General features: G+C 30.8%; 1 protein-coding gene across 1 annotated transcript in view; it reads right to left on the bottom strand.

Moving 5' to 3' along the window:
* Positions 1–18601, bottom strand: part of Orc5 (origin recognition complex subunit 5) — a 67890-nt gene that overhangs the window by 23146 nt on the left and 26143 nt on the right. The window contains exons 7-12 of the mRNA XM_076862435.1: positions 16734–16782; positions 16553–16643; positions 12049–12101; positions 10494–10606; positions 9181–9228; positions 6018–6128 (exon numbers count right to left, since the gene is read on the bottom strand). Coding sequence (XP_076718550.1) covers positions 6018–6128; positions 9181–9228; positions 10494–10606; positions 12049–12101; positions 16553–16643; positions 16734–16782 — 465 coding nt within the window. The remainder of the gene's footprint in view (positions 1–6017; positions 6129–9180; positions 9229–10493; positions 10607–12048; positions 12102–16552; positions 16644–16733; positions 16783–18601) is intronic.

Below are 18601 nucleotides of genomic sequence, written 5' to 3'. Positions count from 1 at the left end.
ACATACCAAAGTTCTGACTTCAGTTGAATAAAATATTAGCTACCTTAAGTATAATAAACATATAATGGTAAAGTATAATAAAATATCTTCCTATAGTTATGGTGAATTAGAGATGAAGTATTTGCTTCCAAAACCTCTCATACATAAAATAATGAAATTACCCTGCTTTCTGACTGAAGATAAATTCATTTGGAAAAAAATACTTTGAACTTATCCAATTTAGCTCATAAAACAATAACTAGATAAGTAGAAACCATAAGGTAAGCTAAATGCTACTACAATAAATGCAACCTCTGTACGAAAAGATTATGTTGATTCATGATAGACAAACTGATACAATAAATAAGTCCAATTATGTCTTAATATAAGCTCAAAAGCAGAGAAAGTAGAAATGGAAATGTATTATTTTTTAATATACATATTAGTATGTAAATCTATGCTTCAAAATGCTTTTAAAAATTTTTTTTGTACTTGTAGATAGACATTAGAATGCCTTTATTTTGTTAATTATTATTTTTTTTAATGTGGTGCTGAGGATCAAACCAGGGCCTCACACATGCTAGGCAAGTGCTCTGCTGCTGAGCTACAGCCCCAGCCCCTCAAAATGCTTTTAATTCATGCTCATATAAATAAAGATAAATTTATAAGGACATTTAATTTTAATTTTTACTTATTAAATTCTATAAAACTAAATAAGAAACCACATAGAAATTACATATTAATACTGAAAATTTTGTCAGTATGGTACATAAAACTTTTAAAAGAACTATGTTTCTTTTCTTTTGGTTTTTTTTTATATTAATTCAGAACAATTTTTAATAAAAGTAACAAAATAACTATTACTTTAAATGACAGAATTATAGTGAATTCTCTTCAAAATTATTTTTCAAAATGTTAACTGATCCTAAGATCAATTATCATTGATAACTGATAAAAAATGAACTTAAAAATAAAAAATGTGATACAAAATATGTGTAATTAAATGTCCCTAATACTTGAAAATCAATTTTCCATTTAAAGTTAGAATCTGGTATGGGTTTCTAAGGGAAATGATTTTAGAAATAAATTCTTCAGCAATTTTATCCTCTGGAAAAAAAATAAGGCAGTATGACATTTTAATTTAACTGATAAATCTAACAGTCTTAAAGAACTACTTTTCTTTCTGTTGCCTTCATGTAACTACATGAGGGCAAGGATAACTAAGATTGTAATACTTATAAATTTTACCCATTTACTGCATTTAAACTGTATAGTTTATCTAGTCCATCCGAGAAGAGAAAGGAGAAAAATTAAAAAAAAAAAAACCCTTAATATTTGTTTCCCATGTGTTCAGGCATATGTTCAAAGGCTACATTTATCTTATTGAAGGAAAATTTTCAAAAATTATTCATAATGATGATTTCAAAATCATACTGAAAAACCAGGTAGGAATAAAATAATCTTTAAAAATTGTAAAAAATTTAAAACCATATTTTTGGTAAGTTCCATAATTCTGAGTATGAACATAATTTACATTTAAATGTGCAATTCTTGGTTACTTATTTATGACACTAATTAACGAGTAAAATATATCCAAAATTCAATAAAGAAATTCAGAAGAATACCAACTCTAATTTAACTAATATTACTATCACAATTTTCAATTAAAGTTTTAATAAACTTAAATGCTTACCTAAGCTATTATTTCATAAGCTCATTATAGAACAGATTTAATTGATTTAAATAAAGTGTAATAAACTTTTGCTTGGGGCTGGGGTTGTGGCTCAGTGGTAGAGTGTTCGTCTAAGCATTCATGAGGCACTGGGTTCGATCCTCAGCACCACATAAAGTAAAATAAAGATATTGTATCCATCAAAAAACTAAACCAAAAAAAATATAAAAAAACTTTTGCTTTATGATAATTTTGAACATATATATCATATATCATAAATTATCACTTTGTTGTATGTGCAGAATTTTTAAATAATTATAAGCGGTAAATCAACCTCCAAAAATAACACATTACTATAAAATAAACACTTCAAATAGTTTCATGTAGATTAAACGAATAGAAAAATACATTATTATCTCATATAGGCACATCACAACCAATAAAAAATAATTTCACTTCCTGGTACAAAATATTCATGGAAGTAGTTAACTTATTGATTTTATTTATATTTTCATGAAAGTGTGTACACACACCCACACAGACACACAAACAGATTATTAAATGTCTTCAGGCAATTTTACTTCTATTTAAATAAATCAAAATGTGAAATTTAAAAACTCTCTAAATATCAAAGAGGATGTTAACAAGTTGAAGTTATTTTCTTAGTTCAACTTAAAACCAGAAAGCAACAATATTGCCATCTAGTGTTTCTATCAAATAAGCACTTCCAATACAAATGAGGTCATATTTTTGTTGTTCATTTAAAAAATTAAGTATTTAGGTTAAATACAAATTGTGATTTCCATGGGTAAGAGTATAGTTTTGACAAATGAATAAAAGGAGAAAGAATAAAAATATAAAAATTCATCATTGGGAGTTAGTGGGAATTAAAAACAAAGCATTTAGTGAGCAATACCCTTCTTTCAGATGCGATTCTGGATACTTTCTTTTTGAAGTACTGCAAACAGAATTCATGGTCTCATGCTTGCTAAGTAACTGCTCTACCACTAAGTTACAACTTGAGCCCCCCAATCTTTTTATTTTTGAGACAATGTCTCACTATGATCCCCAGGTTAGCTTCAAATTTGTGATCCTCTTGCCTCAGCCTCTCAAGTAGCTGAGATTACAGGTGTGCATCATTACACCTGGCTTACATTTTGTTTCTGAACACAGTATATATGTTATCTGATTTTCTTGAATATATTATCAACCAAGCAACAGTAAAGGTCAACTCCACAGGGCTACTTGTGTCAATTCCTGCCTACTCATCAAGCCTTCATATCCCAAATGAAAATGACCAAGATCAAGGACATAAACTTATAAAATGAACATAAGGAAATCCATGTATAGCAGTGTTTTAAATATACAAACAATTTTAATTACTAAGTATCAATGACAAGAAATAAAGAATAAAAAGATCAACTTCAATTGTCAAAACTGAAAAGAATTTAACTTCATTAACTGATAAAAAAACATTTGGGGCCACAGTGTTACTGGCATTACTGAAACCATAAAGACTGGTGACATTGTTCCTCCTAGTCAAAACCCTAGAGCAGTTAGTAAATCTCTAAATGCCATTGTTTTTAAGCGCTTTATTCCACCCGACCCTCCAGAGGATAAAACTGCTGAAGAGCTCATTTCTGAAAAACCAAAATCCCAGCTGGGAACAGTGTAGCTCAGTGACTCAGGAGGCTGAGGCAGGAGACTCAACAAGCACAAGGCCAGCCTCAGCAACTTGGTGAGACGACAAAAAAAAAATAAATAAATAAATAAAATAAAATAAAATAAAAATAAAAATAAAAATAAAAAAATAAATAAATAAATAGATAGATAGATAGATAGATAGTTCTGGGGATATAGCTCAGAGGTAATGCACCCCTGGGTTTAAACCTCAGTACCAAAAAAAAAAAAAAAAGAAAGAAAGTTAAATCCCTACCAATCAAAGGTATAAGGTACCAAGAGCAAAGTGTGATGTGTTGTCGGGTAGTAGTACTATGACTACTAACACCAGTACCACCAATACAGTCACAGCTATGATGACCATCACTACTACAACAAAACCCATCCATTTACAACCAAACTATAGTGGCAGTTCACAAATAAATCCTGTTCCATATCTTTGGTACTATTATCCTCTTTCTCAATTTCCAACTAAACTCTATACATTTGAAATATGTGTCAGCTGATTTTAAATATATTATTTTCACTTTTTATTTACCTTTTTTTCATTTTTTAAAATACATATATTTTTTAGTTGTAGGTGGACACGATACCTTTATTTTATTTATTTATTTTTATGTGGTGCTGAGGATCAAACCCAGGGACTTACCTGTGCTAGGCAAGTGCTCTGCCACTGAGCCACAACACCAGCCTGTATCACTTATATAAACAGACAATATTTAAATAACAAAAATCCTACTCATTCTCAAAAGCCAAGCTCCATTTTGTGTGTGTGTGTGTGTGTGTGTGTGTGATGCTGGGGATTGAACCCAGGGCCTTGTACATTCGAGGCAAGCACTCTACCAACTGAGCTATATCCCCAGCCCCCCAAGCTCCACTTTTATCTTCCCTGATTATAAGTACACTCTACCTCACTTCCTTAGGCTTCAATTCTCAAAGATATAATTATATCATACTGTGAAAGTCATTTAATCTGCTTGAAGATTAAAGGCTCAATTATTCATAATAAAGATTATAATATCTGCTGTGTATTTCAGAGTTACTACAACAGCAGAACTAAACAACAACAAACTTTACTACATATTATATGCAGAAAGCTACTAATTGTTAAATTTTAACTAAAAACTAATTTCAGGCAAAGCATTTTTTTAAAAAAATCTGAATTAAAATTTTAAAAATCATCAGCATTAAGGATCTAAATATCTATTTATGAAGCATAAAAACTGATTGGACAATCTTTCTTCAAGAACACAATAAATGCAGATATTTCCTGTAAATACTGACTTACATAAAAATTGTCTAAATTCAGTGCTGAGAAAATTGAGACTAACCTATTTAACAAAAATTTTAATTTTAATGAAGCTTTTAATGAAGAAGTAAAAGCTATATCACAAAAGCTATATCACAATAGATTACAAAGTCTGACAACCATTCTGGGACCAAATTTATTCACAGTGAATGAGCTAAAATGTACATTATCATATATTTCTTAAACAAAAATACACAGAAAAGACCAAAATGCACACTGCAATGATATGACCTGCATGTCAATAAATAATGCATCACTTTGCCAACTAATGCCTTTCTGAATCATTTAAGAAATCTATTGTGATACTTTGAATAGATTTTTCTTAAAATGTCAAGTACAATAGACCCTTAATTTTTTTTTTTTTTTTTTTAATTAAAGTGCAGAACAGTGGCACATGTCCATAATCCCCGCTACTCTGGAAGCCAATGCAGGAGATTCTACCTGGTCAAGTTGGTGAGACCCTGTCTCAAAATAAAAAATACAAAGGGAAGAATGTGATGCAAAGGTAGAACAACCCTGAGGTCATTCCCCAATACTGCAAAAAATAGGAAGGGAGAAAAAGATCTTATTTCTATTTATGTGATTCTGCTGCCACCTAGTGAATTTTGAGAAAGTACTCTGGAAAACAGATTAATTGGGGGGAAAAAAAAGCATAATGTCAACCTGGAAAGTACATACATAAGGAAGGACACTGTGAAATACTCTTATAAAAACATTTTTATGTGTTATTTTAACTAAAATTACATAATTCATGAATTCAATCATCAAGATCTTCTTTATTTAATCAACAAGATAATTTTAAAAATTCCTTTACTGAAGAAATAAGAGCCAGAAATATTAAATTGTTTTTGTTATCAGGTTATACTTAACAATACACATGAATTTGATATTATTCCCAAAGATTCTATATTTGGAATTTTCAGTTATAGTCATTCCTCAGAAATTAAATACAAGTATTGATTCCAGAACCCTCACAGATACCCAAATCTAAGGATCCTCAAGTAGTACTTGCACAAAATTACATAATCCTCCCACATACCTTAAGTCATTTCTAGATTACTTATAATACCTAATAAAATGTAAATGCTAACAGTTGTGATACTATATGTTCAGAGAAATGAAGAAAAAAATCTGTAGATGTTCAGTAATAAAGCAATTTTTCCCCCAAATATTTTCATCTTGTGACTGATTGAATCCACAGATTCCTAACATATGAATACAGAGGACCAACTATACTTATCAAGAACAGTGCTGATTATACAGTTAATATATAGTAATACATGTTGACAAATAATCTCAATACCTAGAACTTTATCAACTATAATATATCAAAGAAGTCCATAAATACGATAGGTAATAATCTATAATAATGCTTACCTGGGAAAAGATATTTGCTGTTGGAGCAACTCTGCTGTCCACAATGCTATATAATATTGCTAATAATCTGTCTAATGGAAATGGTTTTGGTCCAAGTAGATGATTGCTTGTCTGGGGGAGAAAAAAAGAAGAAGAAAAGAAAGGAAGGAAGGAAACATGGATTTTCTTTTTATAATAGAGCACTCACTTTCTGGACTATAAATTCCCAAAAGCAATATATTTATACTTGTTGTCTTAGTCTGAAGATACTAACAAATAAAATACTTTTAAAATATCATGATTTATTTTTTACCTTATGCCTCAAGATAGTCCTAGTATCAACAAATGAGAGCTCACAGACATCTGCAGTCGTAAACATTGCTATTTTGCTGCTGTAAGCAGTTGTTAGACGACTGAGGTGAACAACACCAGGTTCTTAACTCCTACAGTAGCATTTATTACTTTCAGCCTCTCTAGATCATTTCTAGAAAATGTACTTGTTCCACATTAATACCAGTTCTAAAAAATCAAATATAATTAGAAAACTAATAAAACATTTTATAATTTGTAAATAAGCTATCAGACTGAAACAATATAAAATTTATAAATAATTTTAAAAGATTATAAAATGTTCATAGCTGCATACAAATTCATATGGGACAATTATGTCATTAGAAAACTACAGTGTTCCAATTCTATCCTATTAGCATATTTTTTTAGTAGCAATTTAATTACTTTATATTAGCAATGACAAATAAAATGGGAAACCATCTTTATAAGCATGGGAATAACTACCTATTTAAAAGAAGAATGACTATAAAGAAAAACAACTGTTCAGAATTACAAAATTCAGTATTTACTTCAGTTATTTATATATATTAATGACTGTTCAGAAATCATTTATTTTTTAACTTTTGTATATTTTCCTCAATAAAAGAGGAAAGTTGTTTTAAAGTTGTTAAAACTTTAAAACTTTTTTTAAAGTTGTTAAAAACTTTGAACATTTAGAAAAGTACAGAGGTTAATAAACACCAAGGTTAATAAACACTAGGCTAATTTTATCAAATCCTAATGTGCAATATGCACAAACAATAAAAAACTGGAATACATTATAGAGAAGTTGAAGACTTATTGAATGCTTTTTCCCTCATCCCTTTTTCCCTTTCCTTCCTCTAATGAAGGTCTTTGTACTACTGAAAATTATGTAGCCACAAACAATAAATAGCACTATTTGCATCGTTTAAAACTTTATATAAATGATTTCATTTTGGAAATATCTCATTGTTTTTCACATTTATTGACAAAGTACAAGTAGTTCTAGCTCATTTAAACTACTCTCTAGAATTCCATTTTATGACTGTATACAATATCCAGTTTAAAAATTCATCATTATTACTGTGACTGACTTATCTTGTACATTTCTCCTTGTGCACATATGCAAATTTCTCTAAGTGGGATTGCTGGGTGAAAATATGAGGCAAAAACAATGCTGTGTGTTTACCATTTTTTCTTGGGTATATAAGACTTCTTTTCTTAGTCTTTCCTGTAATTAGATAGATGCTATATAACTAAGTGGTGGCCACTGGACTGTGACTAAAAGTGATGTAAACTACTTCCAGGCCTGGTCTTTCAACAACATCCTTTTATCCTCTTTCCCTTTGGTAGCAACTTCAAACTATGCCAGGTTTCACTTGATGTCATTGTAAAAAGAAGGAAGCCACTCAACTCATATTTAATTATGTTGTGAGCAATATATAAACTTTTGTTATGTTAAGCCACTGAGAGTTTGGGGCTTTTTATTTTATACTCTGCAAGCCCTATTATGACTAAAACACAGTTCATTCATACTTAACTTGATTAGATATTATCAGTGCACAGAGTAGGGAGGCTCTTAATTATACTACATTATTATTAGCAATTGGAATCATCAGATTTTTTTTTTAGTTCTGTCAATCTAAGAGTGTGAATGTCTCTGTTGCTAAAATTTGCATCTCTCATTAGTGAATGAAGCTAAATAATCATGTTATGTTTATTAAGCATTCAACTTTTTTTTTTTGTACATTTTCTCATTAGGTGTTTGTCTTTTCCTTACTGGTTTGTAGTCTTTAAAAATTTGAATTATTTGTTGTATAAATTCAAGGACAGTTGTAAACATCACTGAAGAAGTTGGAGTCCACCAATCCTGGAACTGAATCCAGGCTCTACCACATATTAACCAAATAATCTTGGGAAAGTCGGTTAATTTCTCTTTAATACTCAAAGCTGAAGAGAAAATCAGAACACAGATCTAAACAAATTATCTTTGGAACATAGCACACAGACACCAAAGGGAATGAATAATGTAAATGACTTAGATACAAGGACAGCGAGAAGAAGGTCTAACATGTCTATTCAACATCTTAGGAAAACAAATTAGAATGAATGGTAAAGAGGCAATATGTGAAAAGTTAATGACTAAGAATTTATTAGAATTGAATAAGAATTTATTAGAAGTTGAAAATGAGAGTTAAAAATAACTCCCAGTCTCTACAGTATAAACTCAACAGTTCAAAATTCTCTCTTTTGCCAAGAGAAGCAGCAAAGGTTTGGACATACCCAGTGGAACAAAGGATCTCAATAGTCTAAATGCTCTTTCACCAATTTCAAACTCACCTCACATTCCTACCTTCAAAATTACTTGTGCTTCTACTTTTAAGCTTTTCCAGATTCCTTAGGCCAAATCATCTATCTTGGTTGGAGTTCTGGCTTTAGCCTCCTCTCATCTGCTTAATGACCTGAATATTTATCTACTATGGAATTCCAAATTTGGGAGCCTCTCACCTGCTTAGTCCTTTGAATTTCTCTTTTTAGTTTTTTCCGTGTCATTTTGAAGGTGTTTCAAAGTGCAAAAGAGGAAAAACGCCCATAATCAATCAGCTGAATTTAACTAACAATCCAAGGTGAACTTTTTCATTAACTAGGTCATAAAAACACTGTCAATTCAGTTTTATCTCCAGCACCAGCTCAACTGAAATGTGTTTTCAATCATTGTATCCAATAACAAAATACTATTACAACATTACATTTTAGTATATCAATATGAATAACTTCTCACATGCAAATGACAAATATAAATATACATCCAGTTGCTATATTTTAAAAATTCACAAATGTCTACCATCAGAAAATTAAAAAATGTAAATACCTTTTCATGTTTCTTTAGAAAGTTGGTTTTCTTGATTTTTCCATGATGCTGCAATTAAGAAAAAAAAAAATTTTGTTATATTTATTTTTTAGTTTTAGGTGGACACAATATCTTTATTTTCCTTTATGTGGTGCTGAGGATCAAACCCAGTGCCTCAAGCATGCCAGGCAAGCACGCTACCACTTGAGCCATATCCCAAGCCCCAAGAAAAACAAGTTTTTTAAGATTAAAAAAAAAAAAAAAAAAATACTCCACAAAACAACAAAAAAAGTAATTTGTTTAAAACAACGCACACATAATAATTTATGTGACTTAGACTTTTTAAAATTTTTTATCCTACTTATCACACTGTATATATTATACCTCAATATGTTTTAGGTTGACTTGGATTAGATGGAAGATTACTTCTGCATGCAAACAAAAAGGTTTTTAAATTAAATGGCAATACTTCCTAAAAGAATTTAATAAATTGATTAAGCACTCCATATTTATTGCTATAAAAACAGAATTTTCAAAGGTAAATGAAGGAGGGTGACCCCTGCCCTCTTGAGACTATAGAGTAGTGGAACAGGGGACACAAAAAAGAAATTTATTACAAATTGTTACAAATCTAAAGAAGAAAGCAAATATTGTGTGAAACCAGAAACAATAAAGAAGTCCTGCTAAGATAGGCTGCAGAGCGAGAACACTCTGAGAAAGCAGGATTTAAATTGAAACCTGAAAGGTAAGTATTAGAGAAGGGGCTTTTCAGAAAGAAGCAACATGTTCAAAGACCTTAAGAGATTACAATATTCTAAGGAATGAAAAGGCTTCAAATTTACAACGTACGCCTGACTCCTTCCTTTCTTCTGAAAAACTATCTTCTCCCAAATTTCAGGTTGAAATCTTAATTTAAAGCCTTTAGAAAAAAAGTCTTAAACACGTATTTAACAATTTCTTATTCTAGATTCTAGCCCATAGAAACTTATAGGTATTGAGAAATTTTCAGTTAATTCCTAATATCCATAGGGGGATTGAGAACCTCCCAATCAGATACCAAAACCCAAAAGTTCCTTATATAAAATAGTGTACTAGTTGCATATAACCTACTACATACTTTAAATCGTCTCTACGTTATCTATAATACCTAATACAATGTAAATGCTATAAAAATAGTTTTTAGGGAATAATGACAAGAAAATAGTCTGTAAATGTTCAGTACAGATTGAAAAAAAAATAGTTTTATTATTTTCTGATGGTTAAACCTCCAGATGTGGAACCCATGGATCCTGGGAGCTCCAATAAGAAAGTGAAAACAAGTATGTTGCTATTACCTTAAGGAAGAATCTCTTGTCAGTTCTTGCTGGATTGTATGACGCAAGGTATGCAGCAATTAGAATAAATTTAGAGTAATATGGGAGTTCCACATGAGTATATGCTGAGAGACCTATACAAAAAATACTTTCATGAAGATATTTATCAGGCTACCATTAGGTTTTAAGTATCTCTTCTCATTTAACTTTTGACATTCATAGAATGTTCTCATAGTCTCTGGTTCTATATGGAGATAAAACTGAATCAACAGTGTTTTTATGACTTAGCTGATAAAAAAGGTCACCCTAGACTGTTAAACATATGGTGACCTCTAGTCATGGTAACACTTATAAACTGAGCTGTTGATGGTAATAGTTGCACCAAAAATTACTAATGATATGCTTTATTCATTCTATTATTTTTGCTTGGCTCCTCACATCCTAAAGTCTAAATTCTACCCACTATTCCCTTCAAGGCTATTTTCTTAAATTTTTCCTGATGCTCCCCACCACACCAAGATAGAAAACTTTTATCTCTACTATGAATTTCTACTTTGAATATTTCACACATATTTCATATAATATTTATGCTTTGTGTGAACAAAAATTATATATATAAATTATACCCCTGTAGAGTTTTGTTAAGGAGCCATATCTAGCATTTTTTTTTTGTATTCCTACAATGGTATGCACATAGAAAATAAATACAACAATGAATAAATAAAACATAGATAAGCAGCAATGATTCTTAAAGGAAGAAAAGGAATCAGCTCTTTACTAAATATCTACTATGTGTCAGACATCATGCTAGGGGTTTTACTTAAAGACCACTTTAAATCTTTGTGGTAATTTAAAGCTAGATATTCTTCCCATTTTATAGATGAAGAAACTGAACTGGGTTCAAGATCATCGTTAGAAAGTGGTGCTGAACAATTACTATAGACTTTTTAAAGTTTAGTCATTTACATTCTTCCCTTAATAGAGCACAACTAGAAATCACTTGTAAATCATCCAAAACATTCAAAAAGCAAAGCAGACTGAACAATCAATAGCATGTTTTCATACAATTTTCCCAACCATCAGTCACTAACATTTTTTTTTAAATAAGAAATTCTGGATATTTATTCATATTTTAAAAGTAAAACCAGTTCTTTTGGAAGTAAGTCCAAAGTAAATTTTTTCTTAAAAACAAAACAAAACAAAAAAAACAGTGCTTTGAAAACACAGCCACTGAAGTATATCCCTAAACTGAGTTAAGATAAAATTGAATTTTATTCCATAAAACTCTCAATATATATATGTACTGAGAAAAAATCTTGTCATATATTTGGGTTGTTTCAATAAAAACACTGAAAGAAACAAATTGCTTGACTTTCACATGTTATTATCTAAATTTTAGAAAAGAGAAAATTCATATTCCATTAAATGAAAATTATTTATCAAAATACCATTATGATTTAAAAAGTAAATTCTCTTTCATAATACTGTTTACTGGCTGAATACTCTTTAGTATTAACTTTAGTATCAATAATTATAGATGTATTTCTGATAAGTGCTTCAATACTTTCTAAGATACCTTTTAGTTGTCCAGAATCTGAATCATCTTTCTGTAGCTTCTCCCACTGGGAACTGAAAGAAAAGAGAGGAGCAAAAATGAATTAAAATAGAAGAAATCAATAAGCTATACTTAAAACAGCCCTAAAACGAGCTAAAAATGTGTATTTATTGACAAAACAGAAAACAAGAAAGACAGTTTGGTAAATATTACAACAATATAAATTATTGGACATATATTATATCAATATAAACTTATAAAGCAATACCCAGGTATTATTTTTTAATAATCTTTTACTCTGATCAAAACTATAAATAGCTATCAAAGAGCAACAAGTAAATACCTACCACTTAGTAAAACAACCAATGTTCTAGTTATCATATTAGACACAATCATTATACACTATTTCTGAACTCTATAACAACTTAACTGAGTGGGTATTTTTGAACAACTTAACCTTTAGGCCTCAATGTTCTAATGTAATTATACATAAAGAGAGTACGTATAATTACATTAGAACACTGAGGCCTAAAAGTTAAGTTGTTCAAAAATACCCACTCAGTCAATAGTGGAGCTAAGAGCAGAATTCTTGCACATGCCTTCATGCTATTTTAACTGCTCCACCCTGCCCTTACTTGCAATTAAAACAATTACAGCCAAAATATTAAGAAAGTGCAGTGACTATGATATGGGAAATCAAATTCATAAGGAAATACACTATGGTAAAAATGAAAAAAGACTGCCCCAAGAAGACAGAGGTTTTAGCTTGTAACTGTATAAATCTTTTCTCATCAAAATATAAAGCAGTTAGATATAATGATCTCTAAGGACCCCCTTCAATTCTAAAATTATCTTAAAACTTTATTGTACATGGGTAAATGGGGGAGGGGTTACACTATTGGGGAAAAATGGATAAGTCATTTCCTATGAAGCAATTCAAGTACTTTCAAATGAAGCAAAAGGCAACACCAGTCTTAGAATGACATTTCTCTACTACCAAAGAATCTAACTTGTCCTTTGTGGCACATTTTGAGAAAAATGGAAACTAAGGGCACAATATATGATATTATTATAAAGGTAACAAATTGAACAAAACTGCATTTTTTTAATCCCCCAAAAGATTGGGGGGGGCAGATGAGAGAAATTCAGCAAAATAATATGGCAGAGTTAATAAAACATATATCCTCTATGTCAATAAAAATACATGAGCATAACACACTCATTAAAGAAAAGTTTTCAAAATGCCTCAGAGAGGCAGGAAGTCAGATTAGCAATGCTTATATTTTGTTATCTATCACCTCTGTGGAAGAAACATATTACAGATTACATATTAATTGCAAAGGAAAGAAGATGTATCCAGACACACATGAATGTATAATTCTGAAAACAAAAAAAGTTATGGAAGACAAACCAGGAACTACATATGTGGTTAGGAACAGCGCAGAAGGATAAAGATGGATATGAGACTTATTTGAGTATACTTTTAATTTTTTTGGAGGGTAGAATAATGGGTTTAATTTTCTATTTGTTTGCTTATTTGGTTCTGTTTGTTTGCTTTGACACTGGGTCTTTTGCCCTGTTGTCCAAACTGGCTCAAACTTGCAATTCTCCTGCCTCAGTCTTCTGATTAGCTGGGATGATAGGCAGGTGCCTCCATGCCCAGCTACTTTTATCTTTTGAAGTTTTGAAGTTTTTTTGCCTCTCATCTCTTACTTGTGCAGCAATATATTCCCTTTTCTCTTTCCCTTCTCTTACCATTTTTAACGTTGTGATATTTCCATCTTGTTGGAATACACTTATACAATATTCTTTTACCCTCATTTCTACTTTTATTTTAGTTTTGAGTTGCCTTCAGTCATTTGATTAAAGTTTTTTCAGTCAGCACTGTTGTATCAAGGCTGCCACCAGATTACTCAGAACTGCCTTTTGCATACAGTGGTCCCTGGGTTATTACATGTTTAAAATTATTTTCTAAGTTTTGATATTGGAAACAGATCGAACAGACACAAAATACTTCCTTTTTTCTTTAGTTTCTTGAAAATGTTGTTCACTATGTTGTCTTCCTGTATTACTAATTATTCACTTTGCTTTTATTTTTTTGTCTGGAAAATCAGATTTTTTCTTTTATTTTGAAAGTTTCATAAGGAAGTCGGAAGTAGGCTGAATAATGTTCTTAGCAAAGATGTCATCATCCAATGTTACCTTATGCAAATAAAGGGACTTAGATATGGGTGAATAAGAATCTTGAGACAAAGAGATTATACTGGATTATCCAAGTAGACTTAATGTAATCACAAGGATCTTTTTAAAGGAGGCATGAGATCAGAGAAAAAAGAAAATGCTACACTGCTGTTTTAAAAGATGAAAAAAGCCACAAGACAAAGAATGCTGGCAGCCCCTGGAAGTTGGAAAAGACAAAACAGATGTTCCTGAAGAGTCTTCAGAAGGAAAACAATCCTGTGGAAACATTTTAGACTTCTAACATTCTTCTTTAAGACATTAAATGTGTGTTATTTAAAGTCACTAAATTTGTGATAATTTCCTACAGTCAATAGACTAATACAGTCTCAGAATTGACTATTCTGGATTAATTGGGAAGATGAACCCATTTGAAGCATAAAGCCAGGCCTTCTTTTATTTCTGTAAAGTTTTCTTGGATTCTAATATTAGGTCTAAATTTCAATCTATTCTTCTCTGTCTGTAGGAACTCCCATTACTTATGTTGAATCTTGTCATGTTTATCATATCCTACTTGATTAATTTTATCTCTTTTGTTCTCTTGGTTGCTTTTATTCCTCTTTGATGTCCCTAATACAGTCTTCCTTGGATACCTTATAATTTCATTTCCATTTCTGAGATGATTACTTTTGCTTGAATTTCATTCCTAAGTTTGATCACTTTTGTTTCACATATTCTGTTTTACTTTTGTGCATTTATTCTAGGTTGTTGAATTTCTAATTAAAAATACTCTTTCATATATAAAGATTATATTTCTTAAAAATTTAAATCAGGATGGGGTAGTGTACCTGTATTCTTACAAAATAAAAGAATATTTTGTTTCTTTTTCTGATACCTTTATATGGCTTTTTCTTTTTTTTAATACCAGGAAATGAACCCAATGGTGCTTTATGACTGAGATACAGTCTCAGTCCTTCTGTAAAATTTTTAACATTTTAAGACAGAATCTCACTAAGTTACTGAAGATCTCATTAAGTTGCTGAAGCTAGCCTTGAACTTAAGATCCTCCAGTGTCAGTCCCTCTACCCTCATTCTTGGGATTATAGGTATATGCCACAGTGCCCAGTTTATACTCTCTTTTTAAATGCCTCGTATTGGCCTAGACAGGAATGACAGGTATGAATGTAGGTGAGAGGTTTTGGAGTAACTCAGTAGATTGAATTCTAAAATACTCTCTTCTATAAATAACAAAGTGAGTTTAAAAAATATATATATAGTGCCATTTTGAGGGGAAGGGATTATCTTGATTTTGTTTCTGTCTGTGGGGAAGGAAATCCTCAATTTCCACTCCTTCCTACCTCTGTCTTCTATTACCAAGTCTCTAAAAGATACCATGCTCTTGCAAATTGACCTACCTCTTCTGGAAACAGTACTTTCCCAAGACTATTGTGCTGACACTGGTCCTACATACTGCTTTTTAAAATATTTTTTAGTTGTCAATGGACCTTTATTTTATTTACTTATATGTGGTGCCAAGAATCGAACCCAGTGCCTCACACATGCCAGGCAAGTGCTCTACCATTGAGCCACTACTCCAGCCTCAGTCCTACATACTCTTGACATGTCTTTTTGGTTCTCCAGAAGCCAGTGCTCTATCCTTTGGACCTCAGAACTTACTGTGATATTTTCTCACTCAAGATGGACTCTTTCTAGAAGTGATTTCCTTCGTATGTCACCACTACTAGTCAACTCATTCCCAGCTTCCACTGTCCTCTCCTCTTTCTAGTTGTCGTTGCTTGACTTCTCACTAGAGCATGAACTGGTTTTGTGGTTTCTGTTCACTATTTACGTAAAAATTGAAGTGTACAGTACTTCTCAATTACCAGTTGCAATGCAGGCATGGGTTATAAATAGTTTTGTTGATTATTCTCAATGATTTTATAGAGAAAAATGTATTTAGGTGAGCATAATTATCCGATGAGAAATTAGAAATACTTTCATTATTATGTAAAAATTATTTTAACAAGTACACAAGTTTTTCTACCTTTAGAAGAGTGAAACTTTTCATTCTGTGACATCCCTAATCTGATAATCTAAAATCCTAAATGTTCCAAAACCAGAAACTTTTAAAAGTCTAATATGACATATAAAACAGTTTTTGAATTTAGAATTCAGATTTTTGGATTAGGGATAATCAACCAGTGAAGTCTATGCAAATATTTCAAAATCTGAAAAAAAATCCCAAATCTGAAATACATCTGGCCCAAGCATTTTGGATAAGGGATAACAGCTTGTAGTATAAAGGATATTCAACCTACAGAACACACACTAAATAGATAGTAATTACCTTGAGACTTCCCTGAGATAAACAGTCTGCATGGCTTTCTTCAAATGAGGTTCAATATTTCTCCACAGTTTGCGAGTATCACGTTCATTTGCTATCCCACAGAAGAAAAAATTTCAATCATTTAGATCTTATAAAAAATGTTTTTCAAAATAAATATAAATAAGTAAAATTACATAGATACCTTCTCCTTTAACCACAGGTTCACAGTATTTAGGAAAATTAAGTACTGCCTATAAATTAAGAGGAAAAAGACAAAAAGAATAGAATTATCACAATTAGGAATTTATTTTTCAAGTAAAATTTTATTATAATTCAAGCAATTTCATTTAACTGTTACAGTAAAATGTAATTAGAGCTTACCAGTACAGTTAAAACAGCAAAGTTATAAATAATGATAGTAAAACAACATACAAAATATTCTTTAGTTGGCTAAATCTTGTCTAATAGGCTCTACATATAAAATGAAAAAATACAATTTGTATTTACAGGTCATAATGATATTTTGCACAAAGAAATTTTTTTTAACTATTATTTTCCAACTATTATTTTCCAATGAACCCTGTCATTAATTAAACATCATCTAGTTTAGTATGAGTGAAAGTATTTGGACTAACAGCATTAGCTGAGATTGTTACTAGTTCAAGTTTTGGGTACCATCAAAGGCATGCTAAATGAGAATCTCTGAGGATGAAATCTAGCAAACTATGCTCAACCTCAAAGTCAGACTCACCCTGATAAACACCCTGTTTTAAAATAAGAGATACCCTAAAGCTAAGCTGGTAAAAAAATAAATAAATAAGAAGTTGAAATTCTGAAGAAGCAGAAGGTATTTATGAAGTTTAAAAACACTTTTCCCCAAATACATATTACTTACAAAGAAAAAGAGATATCACTTTAATCAAATGATCAAAGTGAACCACACTGGCCTTGGGGTTGATTGCCAATACCACAAAAACAATAGAGTAAACAGCAATCGATAACGGGTTAAACTAAAATCCTGTGCCACCTGATAGGATGCAATAAGACAACACAGCACATTCCTGCCATATTCCTCAGATATGTAACCTGAATCTATTCATGAGAAAACATTAGACAGATGCAGATTTCCAAGGAGTCTATAAAACAACTAGCTTATAATCTTCAAAGGTCTCACAGTCATGAAAGTCAAAAGACAGGAACCGTTTCAGATGAAAATATGTTCAAGAAACTTGACTTCTAAGTCAGTGATCTGAAGTAGATTCTTTTTGCTCTAAAAGGTATTCATTGAGACAACTAACAATCTTGAATAGGGTTTGAATATCAGGTTGCAGTAAAAAAATCAATTTTCTAATTTTGATCATGGTACTGTGATTATGTAGGAGAATGTCTATATAGGAAATGCACACCGAAGTATTCAGGGATACTAGGGTACCAGGTACAAGCTTACTTCCAAATGGTTTGGGGAAAAGGGATTAATCTTAACTGAATTTACCATTTCTTTGTAAATTAGAAATTATTTCCAAAATTTTAATATAAATTGAAACATCATTCAATACTTTCATTATATTATAAATACTATAGCTTAACAGAACAATTAGAACAAACTATTAACATATCAGTACCAATGAAATATGGTAGTGAGCTATTTTAGCATTAAGTCCTCTCCTTATTCTACCATTTATACTTCAATTACTCTGGTACCCTCTTCTTAGTCACTAAGCTACACTACTAAAACTAGCCATGGGGACAAATAAAATGACAATAAAAAGTAAACATTAGAAACCTGGCATTGTATTTTAAAAGGATGTTAAGCTAAGTCATTCATTCTTCTCTGAGTAATTTCTAAGAACCTTGATATTTCGGAGGAAAATAAAGATTTAAATGTGTAATAGATGTTTAAAAAATTAGGCAAAACTAAAGATAAGTAAACTCATTATATAGTGTTTGGTATTTATAAGAGTATAAAAACAAATTCTTTGACTGAACTTTCTAAAAATTCTAACTATTTTTAGGACTATATTGAGTATTGTTAGAGAAGATAAATCAAAATGTATTCAAAGTAGTACTTTA

Source organism: Callospermophilus lateralis, chromosome 1 (genome assembly GCF_048772815.1).
Source record: "Callospermophilus lateralis isolate mCalLat2 chromosome 1, mCalLat2.hap1, whole genome shotgun sequence".
Lineage (NCBI taxonomy): Eukaryota > Metazoa > Chordata > Mammalia > Rodentia > Sciuridae > Callospermophilus > Callospermophilus lateralis.
The sequence above is the reverse complement of the archived record's forward strand: the minus strand, read 5'-3'. Positions and strand labels throughout refer to the sequence as shown.